At 39.1% G+C, this 13,736-nt stretch overlaps 1 protein-coding gene across 3 annotated transcripts in view; it reads left to right on the top strand.

The window, feature by feature from the left end:
• Positions 1-2,058: 2,058 nt before the first annotated feature.
• The window catches only part of ECHDC1 (ethylmalonyl-CoA decarboxylase 1), a 55,220-nt gene continuing 43,542 nt past the window's right edge, over positions 2,059-13,736 (top strand). Inside the window, exon 1 of one of the 3 annotated variants that reach the window (XM_054490372.2) lies at positions 2,059-2,244. Coding sequence is in view for 2 of the 3 variants with exons in the window: in XM_054490373.2 (XP_054346348.1) it covers positions 3,222-3,237 (16 nt within the window). In the remaining variant the exon portion in view is untranslated. Of the gene's footprint in view, positions 2,245-3,124; positions 3,238-13,736 lie in introns of those variants that run through there. The other 2 variants (XM_054490373.2, XM_054490370.2) reach the window with 2 other exon arrangements.

Below are 13,736 nucleotides of genomic sequence, written 5' to 3'. Positions count from 1 at the left end.
ACTGGTGTTTGGTCCTTTGGTGGTATCATGTTTCCCTGATTATTCATCTTCCTTGCAATTATTGAAATGCAGGCACTCACTCCAGTCTTTATAGACTGGATTCAGCAGGGAATGCTGCTCACAGTCACCCTATCAAGACTCTGGGTAGGTCATCTGTGGGCTTTATGGGTGGCCTTGCTGCTGGTGCCCTCAGATAGACAGGGCTGGTGACCAGATAGGTAGGTGGGTGTGCTAGGCATCTAAGTCCACAGGGTCTGGCCTGGAGCCTGTGTTCACAGGACAGGGGCCTGCCTAGTACTGAGATGGGCCTGGTGCCTGGGTCCATGGGGACAAAAGTGGAACATCAGTCTAGCAGTCTAGTCTGGTGCTGGGGAAGACCTAAAGCCTGATTCTTCAGAGGCCATCATGGAGGCTGGGTCTGTGGGTGGTAGACTGTAGGCTAGGCCCTCTGGGGTAGTTCTGGTGCCAGGGTCTACTGGGGTAGACCTGGACCTTGGGTCTGTTGGAGCAGGCCTGGAACCTGGGTTCACTGGAACCTGGGGCTGTAGGGACCAGCAGTGAGTGGACCTAAAGCCTATATCCACTGGTGCCAACCTGGAGACTGGGGCTGTAGGGACCAACCTGGTGTTGGAGCCTGGTGGCTGAAACTGTGGGGACCAATATGGGGAATGGAGTGGGCATAGATCTAGGCGCCATGGAGATTAGCCTAGCATTGGGGTGATCTTGGAGTCTCAGTGAAATGGCTTAAGTTGCTCATTTTATAACAAATTAGAATTAAATACAGTACTTCTAATAATGACTTCTTCCAATCAGTCCAAACTGGGCTCCCACTTATTTCCTATCATACACATCTCCGTACCATAAAACTATCCTTCCTGCTCGGCGCGTTGGCACATTCTGTTTCTCCGACTAGAATATTCCCTGTACTTATTCAAATCATACCTATGACCACTGCAGAACTCCAGGAACATGACCATCCCATCTAAACCCCTGCGTTCAGAGACTTGACCAAACTCTAGCACAGCTTTAGCAGCATAAGGCCCTGTGCCCAGGACGACTGCCTCAGAAAGCTTAACTACGTGATGTAACCAGCACAAAACTGATGATAGGTCTTTGACATCCCTTTCTTAGAACATTTACTAAAGGGCTTGCAATTGTAAAGACTTATTTCTTTCCCCTTAGAAGTTCTCTCTCAAGGACCGGAGAGCCATTCCTTTGAAATGTAATCAAGAAGGATAAAATCCTCCGTAGGAGGATACAATCCTGCGGTAACTGTTAAAACGCGCGCGCACACACAGCTGGCCTAATCACATTTACACTAACAACTCTGTAGGTTCACTTTCTCTACTGAGCGCCCGCATATCCCCCTTCTCCTTTTAAAATGCCCCTTTAAAAATGCCCAGATGATCTCTGCACAAATCGAAATAGAGCTCAGCTCTTTCCTGTCAGTAGTTAACTGAATGTTTTCACCGCTTTAACGTCCAGCTGCGCTTATCTTTGACATCGACTACCTAAGGTCTACCTTTAGTTCCACGACTCTGACAAAATGATCTCAATATTGGTGTAAAATGACCTCCCCTTTCAAGGATCTTCCAAAGCACTTCCTGTCTGCGGCATACAAAATGTATTGGCACGGAATTTTAAGCTTGCTGAGCTTTATTAACACGTCACACCCACACATTCAAGACACACACTGGATATTCGGATAAAAACAAACAAAAAAACTGGCTAAATACCCATTCACCTCAATAACTCGGATAAAATATCTAAAAAGGATCGACCTTCGGTACCTTTCTGTCCCATCCCCTCTCGCTATTTGCCTACACTGGCTTCCTCGCCTCCCCTTTTTCTCACGTTTATCGGAGCGAAAACAAGTACGGTTCGGCAGCCTCCTTTCCCAGCCCTAACCCTGTGCAGCAAAAGTGAAAATTCAAACCCAAGAATAGGAGACCGCCCACCCGGGCTCCCCCGTGACACGAGGGAGCGCGAAGCGGCGGGCGCCTCGCGGCAGGGGCGGGATTTCCGGGGTCACGGGAACCGGCAGGGGAACGGAATAAAGTTCCCGGAGAAAGGAAAGGGGAGCGTGGGATAGTAAAGGAGACGACGCGGAGAAGACGAAAGGACCTACAAGAACGGAGGACAGGCGCGCACGATGGTCCCGGGGGGAGCGGAAACAAAGGCACGCAAAGCGGAAGAGCGTGTGTAGGGGAGCGGAAAAGGAAGTAACCACCGCGGCCTGCGAGGGTAAGTGGTCGTAAGGGTTGGCCTTAGCGCTTCAGTTTAGTGTTGTCAGTGGGAGAATCCTAAAATGTCGCCGTGGAATGGACTGTAGCGCTCGCTTCTCCAAACCTGTCCCAGACAGCGAGCCTCGCCGGCTCCGCGGCTTGTCCCTTGCAAGCGCCGCGCAGGCCTGCCCCCTGCTGGACGTGGAGACGCGGTGCCGAGCGCCACGGGCCGTCTGTGCGCCGGACGGGGAAAAACGGCGAGGGAGGGGAAGAGATGAATCCGTCTTCCCAGAGCGCGCCGCGAGGTCGCGAGATTACACTTTCAAAAGCATGAGGAGGCTTGCTTTCTACATGCTGATTTAATTTCGGAATACATTCGAGGCCCTGTGCTAAATTAGGTAATGTTCCCTGTGACCTCTATAATTGTCTTTTATGTATTAAATTGTCTTGCTTAACTAAAACTTTCTTATATCGTGCAGCCAACTTTTCAAGAACGAAATATGAGCAACTCCATTCTGGTAGAGGTTCTTTCATTGGAGAATTTTTGAGCTACAATAATCCTTTTAACGCTGCGCACACATACAGGGATTACAGGTGTGGGGGATTAAAACCACAGTTAAGTTATAGGTTGAAGGGGCTGTTAAGGACTTCAGGCAACATTAAATCAACACTCTGTTCTTTGCTCTGTTCCACATCTGGGCGCCTCCTGTATAGCAGTTGTTGCTCTAGGTACTAGAAGTATGCAGAGGAACTGGACAAGGGCAAGGAAAACAAAGGGCTCCTTCTTTCGAAGAGCTAGCATTCTCTTGGAAGAGACAAGCTTGTGGTGAGAAGTATATTTGTGAAATTTACGAGGGGAGGGAGCAGCGCAGTAATAGAACGGGTGATCCTTTCTTGATTTCTTATTGGGTTCTGGCCTGAAAGGCGACTGTATAATCAGCTGGGATTCCTGCAATGATTAACGTTCCAGGAAGGGAAGCCAGCCTGTGAAGAAGCATGGCGTTGAAACAGAGTGAGTTGTGAGAATAATAAACAGGGTAGTTGGAGAGTTAATTTGTGGCCAGATTCTTAAGCCCCTGTTTAGTCTTAAGAAAATTATCTTTAGGCACTGCAAATGCCCTCTTGCAGCTAAGACTAATGGGAAGAACTGGTTAAAAAACCAATTACAGCAAAGAGTGAGTGAGAGTGGTGATGAGAGATACAGATGTTGTGAGAGTAGACAATAAGGGGACTTTATGTAGTCCTATGTTAGAGGAGATGATTTGAAGTTACTCTGAGAAAGACAAAAATGTAACAGGTAGATCGCATATGCGAAAGCTTGACATGGCGAAAAAATCAAAAGGATTTCAGGAACTGAAAGTTGTGCATTTTGGCTGTGTGAGGGAGAGAGTTGTGGGTGGCATGTAATGAACCTTGAAAGGTAGTTTATGTTATGACAGCCTACAACCGAATCAGAACTTTTACAAACAGGCGATATACAGACAGTCTGAAATCAAATGCTTCTGATTTCCATTACGTGCTCTAGGCTAATTGTTTTCAAGTATGAGTTTGCATTAGTCTTCTGGATTTACTGATTACAATATAAGGTGAAACAGGTAAAGGCTTTTAGAGAACATCTCACTTATTTCCTGTGCACTAAAGGGGAACAGATCACCTTTGCAGAACTTCGAAAAAAATGGAAAGTGCGACCTTTGATCTCAGATGGGCTTTGTTTCCTCTTTTCAGTGGCTTGGTAGTGAGCTTGTTCAGCTTCACTGAATCTTCTTTATGGTGGGGCTGCAAGACATCCTGCATGGCAAGTTTTAAACATAAGTTTTACCCCGAAGAAAGCTTATAAAATTGTAAATGCTTCAGAACCTTTTCATCTTCCTGTGATTCTGGAAGAAATCCAAAATACCAATTGTTTAACTACATACTTCTACAGAACCTGAATCTTAAGCTTTGTTCACTTTATACTATTCGATACTATAGTAGGTTAATAATGACTAACACCTTGTCATCTCATCACTGAGCTTTTGTCTAAGATAGTCTCTGAATTTAGAACTAGGACGAAAGTGTACATAATAGGCTATTATATAATTTTTAGAATTGGATTTCTAAACTTGGGGTCAGTGAATCTAGCAGGCTTAAGCAGTGTTCTCAGGTTTTTCTGGCACAGACAAGGAATATAAGAGGAGTGAAAAGGAGAGACGTAGTGGGAGGAAATAGAATGAGAGAAGAGAGAAAATATGGAATTAATAGGGAGAGGATACATGAAGTATTATAAGATTTTCTTGGAAAAATTGGCATTTCAGTGATAGATCAAAGATGTCTAATGAGGCAAAATACTACTATTACATAAATATTTAATGTTTTAAAGATTTGAGGGTAAAAGGATATAGATCTGATGGCATTCATACTAATTGCTTTAGTGTTGATGTTGGAGAGAGGGATAATGTATCAAGACAGAACAGAGAGACCCTTTACAATGAGAGCAGAAGATATGTTGTTTACTGATTCTACTTTCCCACAAAATGCTAATGCTTTTATAAGTCCCTCCTCATTTTCTAGATTAACTCCTTGTTTCTTCCTCTAAACAGAGGATTATGGAAGACAGGCAAAAAACAAACAAAAAAAAACTTTTAAAGCAACCATCTAAGTCCTTATCAAGTTTCTTTAGCACTTTTATTCTAAAGTTATCAAGGTGGAAATTGGGGCCTCTGCCCCACATGGATCTGCTTCATTGAGTTTATCTTCATACCTGATTAACGGCATATTCTAGGCAACAGCAAGACCCTAGGCATACTATGTTTGGCTCTGAATATGTAGGCCTCCCAGGTTTATTAGCTGAACTGGTACATGACCTTGACAGCTTATTTTCCCTAGACTAGAAGAATTCCTAAGGAACCCTGAGCTCTAGGCTATTTGGCCTTCTTAGAATGGGACACTTCCCAAATTGAAGGCAGCCCTAGGTTGCACAGAGGAGAGAGGAGGGAGAAAGGGAGAGAGGGAGAAAGCAAGTTCCTTTCATCCTCAGTAAATAGAATGAAGAAGGGAAGGACACAGTGAGTCAAGTCTTATCTCAATACCTACTGGGTAAATTGCCTCTCATTCTGAGAAAGTTATAGAAAATGCATCAGGTTATCCTTAACTCACACCTGACAGTCTTGTGAGAAAATCTGTTCAAATAGTTAAAGTAGGAAGAATACTACTAACTAGACCCTTATATGATATGTATTATATGTAGACATGTAGAATGACTTTGTATTGTCTATTAACCTCATTTCTTAAAAAGTGTCAATATTTTTATTAGTGATCCAATAGAGATTATGTTGCATATAAACCCATTTTGTAAATATGAATAAAACCAGACAAGGAGCTCTTGCCCTCCCGTTCTGAAGAGAAGCAGAGATTCCTCAGCTAGGAGTGATGGAGAAGGTGTGGCTCTTTGGCAAGCTGACCAGAGGCCAGTGAAAGATTATTTATTTATTTGGCTGACTATGATACCCTCACTTGTAGCCACACCCCCTGGGTTTGCATTTTTTAAAAGCCCCAACAGTGAGAGTTCTTTTTTCTTTTTCTTTCTTTCTTTTTGTTTTTTTTTTTTTTTTTTTGAGACAGAGTCTCTCACTCTGTCACCGTGGCTGGAGTGCAGTGGCGCGACCTCGGCTCACTGCAATTTCCGTTTCCTGGGTTCAAGCGATTCTCCTGCCTCAGCCTCCTGAGTAACTAGGATTAGAGGTGTGTGCCACTACACCTGGCTGATTTTTGTATTTTTAGTAGAGACGGGGTTTCGCCATGTTGGCCAGGCTGGTCTCGAACTCCTGACCTCAGGCGATCTGCCCACTTTGGTCTCCTAGAGTGCTGGGATTACAGGCATAAGCCACCGCGCCTGGCCTGAAATAGTTCTTTTTTTCTTATTTTGTAAATATAGATATTATCTTTAGTTTAGAAAATGATGACTAGGTACCATAATACCTATATAGTAATAACCACATTATGTGTCATTTAGTTCCACAAAAATTTAATGTAAAATTCTGCATTAAGAGCTGTGAGTAAGATGCAGTCCCTGTCCTGATCACCCCTAAAATGCTACAGCTTATCTCGTATGTACCTTTCTGTTATGTTTTCTGGTTGTGCATGATTTTTTAAGAAATATCGTTACCTTTAATAAGGACCTTTGCTTAGCTGCCAGACTTGTCAACAAAGAAATTTCAGATATCTGTAGGCTGTAATTATTGTTAGTGGCTACTGATGCAATATGTAAAGTAGAGTTCTTAAGAAACTAGTTTTGCAACTGGAAGTTTACGAGATTGGAAGAAATTCCTGGACAGGACATCTGTCAATATTTGGAATGATACTCTTCTATTTAAAAAGAAAAAGTTTCCTGAGAAGTAAATGTAGGACACATACATAAAGAGTAAAATGTATAAGATGAGTTTAAAGAACAACAACAAAAGAAATAACTGTGGATGCATTATCTAGGTTAAGAAATAGAACATAACCTGTATTTTGAAACTTAACTTTTTCAGTACTGGTTAGGTGACTCAACTGGTATTTTTCTTCATTCATCACATCTGTGTTTCTTTTCTTTCTGGCCAAATACAATGTAACATAAATTTCAACTCAGTGAACAAAAGTCATTTGTTATATAAGTAATATATAGCTGTGAAACACTAGTATTGCACTGTTTCATAACCATAAAAATTCTGGTTACACATATGTAGGATAATTCTGGTTTTATATATGTGTATATGAGTATATACATTTGATATTTACTTTACTCTCTAGCAGAGCTGGTATGTTGCTTGATTTTGGTTGTACTTCTGCTTAGAATTTTAAAAATTAGAAATACTGAAGGGCAATAAAGCATCATAATTCCATGCACTGATTTAATGTTATTGGATCCATTTGTACCTAAAGAAAATCCTTATACTACATGATAAAGGTTTACTGGTGGAAAAAAAAAGATATCCTTTTATGAAGTTAAGATTATACATTAAATTTAATGGAACTCTCTAGTAGAGCTCAATAAAAGGACATACTTTGCTCTATTTTCAATTAGATATTTGAGTTATTTTTGCTTTATGTGTGCATATTTTGTTTCTCTGACAAAACTGAAAACTTTTAAAGATGCTTTGTTTCTCTCTGAAGTAGCTAACAATGGGGTGATCACTAATGGGAATTCAATTAATAGCCATTGAATTGCTACAGAACTACCTCTTACCAAATGCTCTTAACATATGCATATGTGTCTATACACTTGGATCCCATTTCTTGGCCAGAAAAGTCTACATATAAATGTAAATTTAATGGTCCATATGCCGAGAAACATAACTTTTTATTTCTGAGAATGCAGCTAAATATCTACTTATCTACTTTAAATAATCCAATAAAGAATACCATCCTGTTTTAAAATATTTGTCTTAATTACTAATCCAGTTACTATGTTTTTAAAAATTTGCCTTTAAAAAAGTAAAGAAAGCTTCAGAATTCATTTTGAATGATATATTTTGGTATATTTTCCTATTTTTCTCACAGACTTTGACCACTGAACTTCGGTCTAAGGGTAGTGAAAGGGGAGGTGAAACAGAAAGAATAGTGGTTGAGTGTGGGAGGGTTATGATTATGAATGGAGATTATAAACATAAACTTAAATACATCCTGTCATGAGAATATAGGTGTTGTTGATGCAAACAGTCAAACTCTGTAAAATATTTTAAGAGATTTATTCTGAGCCAAATATGAGTGACCATGGCCTGTGACACAGCCCTCAGGTCCTGAGAATATGTGCCCAAGGTGGCTGGGGTACAACCTGGTTTTACATATTTTAGGAAAGCATGAAACATCAATCAAATACATTTAAGAAATACATTGGTTTGGTTCAGAAAGGAGGGACAACTTAAAGTGGGGGTGCTTCCAGGCTATAGGTAAATTTAAACTTTCTGGTTGACATTTGGTTGAGTTTGTCTAAAGACTTGGGATCCGTAGAAAGAAATGTTCAGGTTAAAGATAAAGGATTGTGGAGACCAAGTTTTTTTGTGCAGAGGAATCTCTCAGCTGACTTCAGAGAGAGCAGGTTGTAAAATGTTTCTTATCAGACCTAGAAGGGTGCTTGGCTCTTAGTTGATTATCTCCTGGATCTGGAAAGAAAGGAAGGAAAACAAAGGGGGAAGGGGAGGCTCTGTAGAATGTGGATTTTTCCCACAAGAAACTTTGCAGGGCAATTTCAGGGTATGGCAAGGAAATATATTTAGGTGTTAAATATTTTCTTCTTGTCTTACAATGTTATGCCAGAGTCAGATTGAAAAGTAAGTCACAATATATAGAGTCAAATAAAACCCATCTGATGAGAATTTATGGTTTGTGGCGCATGACTCCCCAGACCCCTTAGGTGGGAATTTGGGCAAGATTAAAAAATCAGAGCTTAGTCCTCAGTGTGGTTAACCAATTTGTTTCAAGCCCCATTGCTTGGCATTTCTCAATAAAGTCTGAAATTTTTAGTTTAAGTTTTGTCCACTAGCTAAGAGATTTTGAGGCAACTTGATATTTACATTTGAGTGATAACTTAGAAAGTGTCTAAAATCCTTGGTATTTTTTTCATAACCACTTCACCCTTTGTAATTGGTAACAACATTTTATTTGTAAAACTTTTCCCTGCTTCCATTTTCCATAGACCTGAAACTCAGCCAAAGAATTTGTCCTTGCCCAGGAAAGTTTTGCTTTCCAGTTAAAGAGATAGTTTATTTGACCAGAATAGCTCATTTTCTAATAATGGTAGATGACTAATGGTAATAATTTCAGAAATACTTTGTTTCCATAGACAGAACTTTTACATCCCTCTGGGAAAGCAGGGAAATAGATCTTTGAACCAGACTGCAGTTTTGGGTAATGGAGCTATATAAGGGAAAGAGATAAGTTAAATATGGGGAATAATATTCAGTGAATGAAAATAATATTTGCAGGAACATTATTTCAAATGAATCATTTGTTTAAAATTAAATAATTTATTATTTAACTATATGGCAGTAATTTTTGGCATTTAAAAATTTTATTTAGTTTCACAATATCCTCTCATTCTTCTACATGCCCAGTAATTTTATGTAGTACTGATAAAGTACCTATTATTGCACTAAATTAGGTGGTGAGAACATCTGTGATATAAACTTTCATTCTGCCTTTATCGTGTCACTAAACATTTCCATATTCTAATTAGATTCTTTTATTTTGAAGTTTATTTAAAAAATCTTGCAGGGTCCCTTGAGTTAACTGAAAATATCCTGGAATGTTGCAAAATCATGTTTGATCATTGTTCCCTCTAGCTTTCTAGTTCTTCAGGAGGCCTTAGATACCTTAAAATCTGTTAATACCATAGAATCAGTTAATACTGTATCATTTTCTAATTTGACAGAACAGGTAATGGGATGGAAGGATGTCGCATAAGTTATACTATATGAGTTTTGGAAAAGGAGTATGGAATTGCCAATAGATGAAGACATTAAAGTATTGAAAATACTAAATATTTAGATATTTTGCAACTTGTAACATTTGACCACTTTCCTTATTAGTTGCTTATTAGTTTTTTATATCACATTGACCCAAACCTTATTAATCACAATTCATTAAGTAGGTCACCCAGTGCTTTCATTATTCTTTATTCGGTAACCATAGCTGCTGTCAACTGGTGACTTTTTTGGTGGGAAGGAGGTAGGATACAAAGAAAGACGATAACAGATTTGAAATTAAGGGAAAGAATAAAGTTATGACAGTTAAAAGCAGGTCCTATCAAAGATTTATGGTGGCAAGTTAGAACATCTTTTTTTTCTTGGAAAAATAACATCAAGTTTTTATTCTTAGATATCATTTTTTAAGATGACAAGCACCTCGCTACTTTTTTTTGTCAAACTCTAAAATATAGTGCATTAGGTCACAATTTATCTGAGTTACACTTCAGTCTCCTTGAGGAGATTTAAGAAAGGTCTTGGTATCTTCAATATTGTAGTTATAAGCCACCTTAGTTAGTAAAGTTTTGAAATACTGTTCTCAAGTTTTTGAAATATATCTGTTTGAGGGGATTACATCCCACTGTGTGTTCAGGTAAGTATTCATTGGAAACACTTTGGTAAAAATGTCACTTGAAGATCACGTGACTTAAAGTGGAAACCGGATATTGTATTGTAACCTTTATGAGGCATGTTCTCTGTCAGTTTCTGATAACATTTTATGACTCACATATTAGATACATTTTTATAGCTATAAAACAAGTTTGTGGCATTCCTTTTGGCTGCCTGATGAGTTATTTTTTTTACTTGCCTACATTCTCCCTCATTAACTATTAAGTAAGTACCTTTTATGTATTAAGTACTGTAGCCACTAGTGACACGAAGTATGTACCTCAGAATACTCTCAGGAAGCGTCCTTCCAACTGAGAAAAACAAATGAAAAATTGAAATGATTTGAGGAATGTGTTAAAATGGAACATTATTGCAGTATACTGAGCTGGGATAAATAAAGGGAGTGATTATCTTTACTTAGGGAATCACTTTTAGGTGGAAATATAGAAATTCAGTTTTTAAAAATGATTGGGGATTTACCAGGTTAATGAGGGAGGAAAGAACAATATAGGGGAGAAACAATAATATAAAATAGCATGGTAAATTTGTGGGACTCTGGTTATTTGGTGTTCTGTATTGATTGTGTAGAGATATCAGAAGAAGAGATTCAGGATTTAGGTAAGAATTTAAAAAGAGCTTTGGACTTGATCCTTTTGGTAGACAGCTACTGAGAAACCTTAAATTTGAAATGTCCTGATTGGATTATAATTATATCCACATTACTCTAAAGAATAGTATGCAACTAATTGACGACTGTTATATTAATCCAGATTATATGTAATGAAGTTTGAACTATATTAGTAATAGAAGAGGGAAAGATAAGAAGGAAGAAACCATTTTGGAGGTCCGTTGCATACCAGAGATGGTGGTAGAGAAGGAGACTGGGTTGATGTAGAGGTTTTCTGGCATAGATTACAGGGTTGATGACACAATGAATAGTTAAGGGAAAGAATTAAGAAGGAGTAATGGGTTTTACGTGAAGTATGAGTTCAGGATTAGATATTGATTTTGAGAAGCCTATGATAAATCTAGAAATGAGGGGTAAGGGATTGCATTTCTGTTAGGCAATACTAAGGAGTACAGGCATAAGGTCTGAATTAGAGATAGAAATGTGAGATTCATGTCTTGTAGGTTTTAGGAAAGTTGTGAGCAGAAGAATAAAAGATCTCTAACAAATTAATACAAAGGCAAATAAATAGAAATAATGGGCAAAAAGCTTGCACAGGAACTTCACAAAAGATGATATGCAAATGACCAATAAGCATAAGAAAATGGGATTTATCTTCGTTAGACATTATAGAAACACAAAATGAAACCACAGTAAGATACCATCCACTAGAATGCCTAAAATGGAAAAAACAACAAGTGATACTTGTGGAGCAACTGGAGCTTTCACTGCCTGTGGAAATATACATTTGTACAGCCATTTTAAAAAACTCTGACAGTATATTCTAAGGTTGAACAAATGCATACATCATAACTGGTGGTATACTGGTAAACTGTGTGTGTGTGTGTGTGTGTGTGTGTCAGAGAAAGAGAGCATGATTGATATGTCATGTAGTCCCACCATGGTCAGTTTCAAGCTACCGATAGTTTAAAGAACCAACTTGCAAAATAAATGTTTAATCATCAGTGTAGACTGGACCGCAGCACACCAACCCAACAATTTCATTCCTAGATACATACCCATCAGAAATGGGTACGTATTGATCAAAAGACACATGCTAAAATGTTCATAACTACTCTATAGTCATGCCAAAAGCTAGAAATAATCCAAATGTCTATTAAGATTAGAATAGATAAATTGTGGTATATTTATTATAATATGTGAAAGGAAAATAGATCTCAGGACCCCAAAATCACTAAGCCAAGGGAAAAGTCAAGCTGGGAAGCACATCAGGCAAACCTAACTCCTATATTATTCCTAAATAAGATGGTTGAAAAGATAAAAGAGATACATACCTCCTTCACAGTTTGTCCACAAGGAAATTCCTTGTGATTCTTAAGATCTTTACCCTAAAACTAACTTCTGTTGAATTTCACTCTGACATTTAAACCGATAGCTTATGTTCATAGGTGCTGGACAGAAAGCCATCCCTCTGGGCTGGGCGTGGTGGCTCACACCTGTAATCCCAGCACTTTGGGAAGCCAAGGTGGGCGGATCACTTGAGGCCAGGAACTCGAGATCAGCCTGTCCAAAATGGCGAAACTGTGTCTCTACTTAAAATAGAAAAATTAGCTTGGCATGTTGGCAGATACCTATAGTCCCAGCTACTCGGGAGGCTTAGGCACGAGAATCACTTCAACCTGGGAGGCTGAGGTTTCAGTGAGTGGAGATGGTGCCACTGCATTACAGCCTGGGCAACAAAGGAGAGACTGTCTCAAACACCCCTCCCCTGCCCCCAAAAAGCAAGTCATCCCTCTGCTAACTTCAGTCAAATGCACATCTGATTACTTCCTCTGCCCTATTGTTTATGTAAAAATGCAGATTCACTGAGCCAGACTAAATTGTGTATTCAGTAGAAGGCTGATGAGGTACTCAAAAGAATGCAACCTTTTGTCTATTATCTACCTATGACCTGGAAGAACTCCCCTACATCCGCCTCCTGCCTCCCCACCACCCTCCCCCACAGAAGTTTAGAGTTGTCCTGCCTTACCTCAGTCAGACCAGTGTACATCTTACACATATTGATTGATGTTCCATGTCTCCCCAAAATGTGTAAAAGTAAAGTCATACCCCTACCACCTTGGGCACATGTGGTCAGAACCTCCTGAGTCTGTGTCTTGAGTGCGTTCCTAACCTTGGCAAAGTAAATATTCTGAATTGGTTGAGACCTGTCTCAGGTATTTTGGGTTCACAAATAGAATACAGCAATGAGAATAATGGACTATTTAGACTCTGATTACACATAACACTAATGGATGTTAATAAAATTGAAACCAGACACACAATATATAGTATTTATATAAAGTTCAAAAGTAATCTCGTGTATTAGAAGTCAAGAAGTTACTTTTACTTGAGGGGTTTTGACTGAAAGGTGACACAGAGGATCTTGTGAGCTTCAGGTTATGTTCTGTTTCTTGATTTGGGTGCCATTTACTAGAATGTATTCACCTTGTGAAAATTCATTGAACTGTAACTTATATTTTATATCCTTTTTTGAATATAGTCTTACATCAACAAGAATGTTTACATAGGGCAAGAAAAGCTTATGGGCAGAGATGAGATTACTCAGGAGGTAAAAATTAAGAGGAGAAAAGTGACAGAACCTTGGGGAACAGAAAAACCACACACACATTCCTATTTCCCTCCCCATTTTTCTTAGGACCCTTTCCAGCTTTTTGCCTGAAAGCTTTGCAGAAGGTAAGAATAATGCTAAGGATAAAACTTCTGTTAGAGAGTGGGATTGCTCTTGTA

This window comes from Pongo pygmaeus, chromosome 5 (assembly GCF_028885625.2).
Source record: "Pongo pygmaeus isolate AG05252 chromosome 5, NHGRI_mPonPyg2-v2.0_pri, whole genome shotgun sequence".
NCBI lineage: Eukaryota > Metazoa > Chordata > Mammalia > Primates > Hominidae > Pongo > Pongo pygmaeus.
Note: the sequence above shows the minus strand (reverse complement) of the source record. Positions and strands in the feature narration are given on the sequence as shown.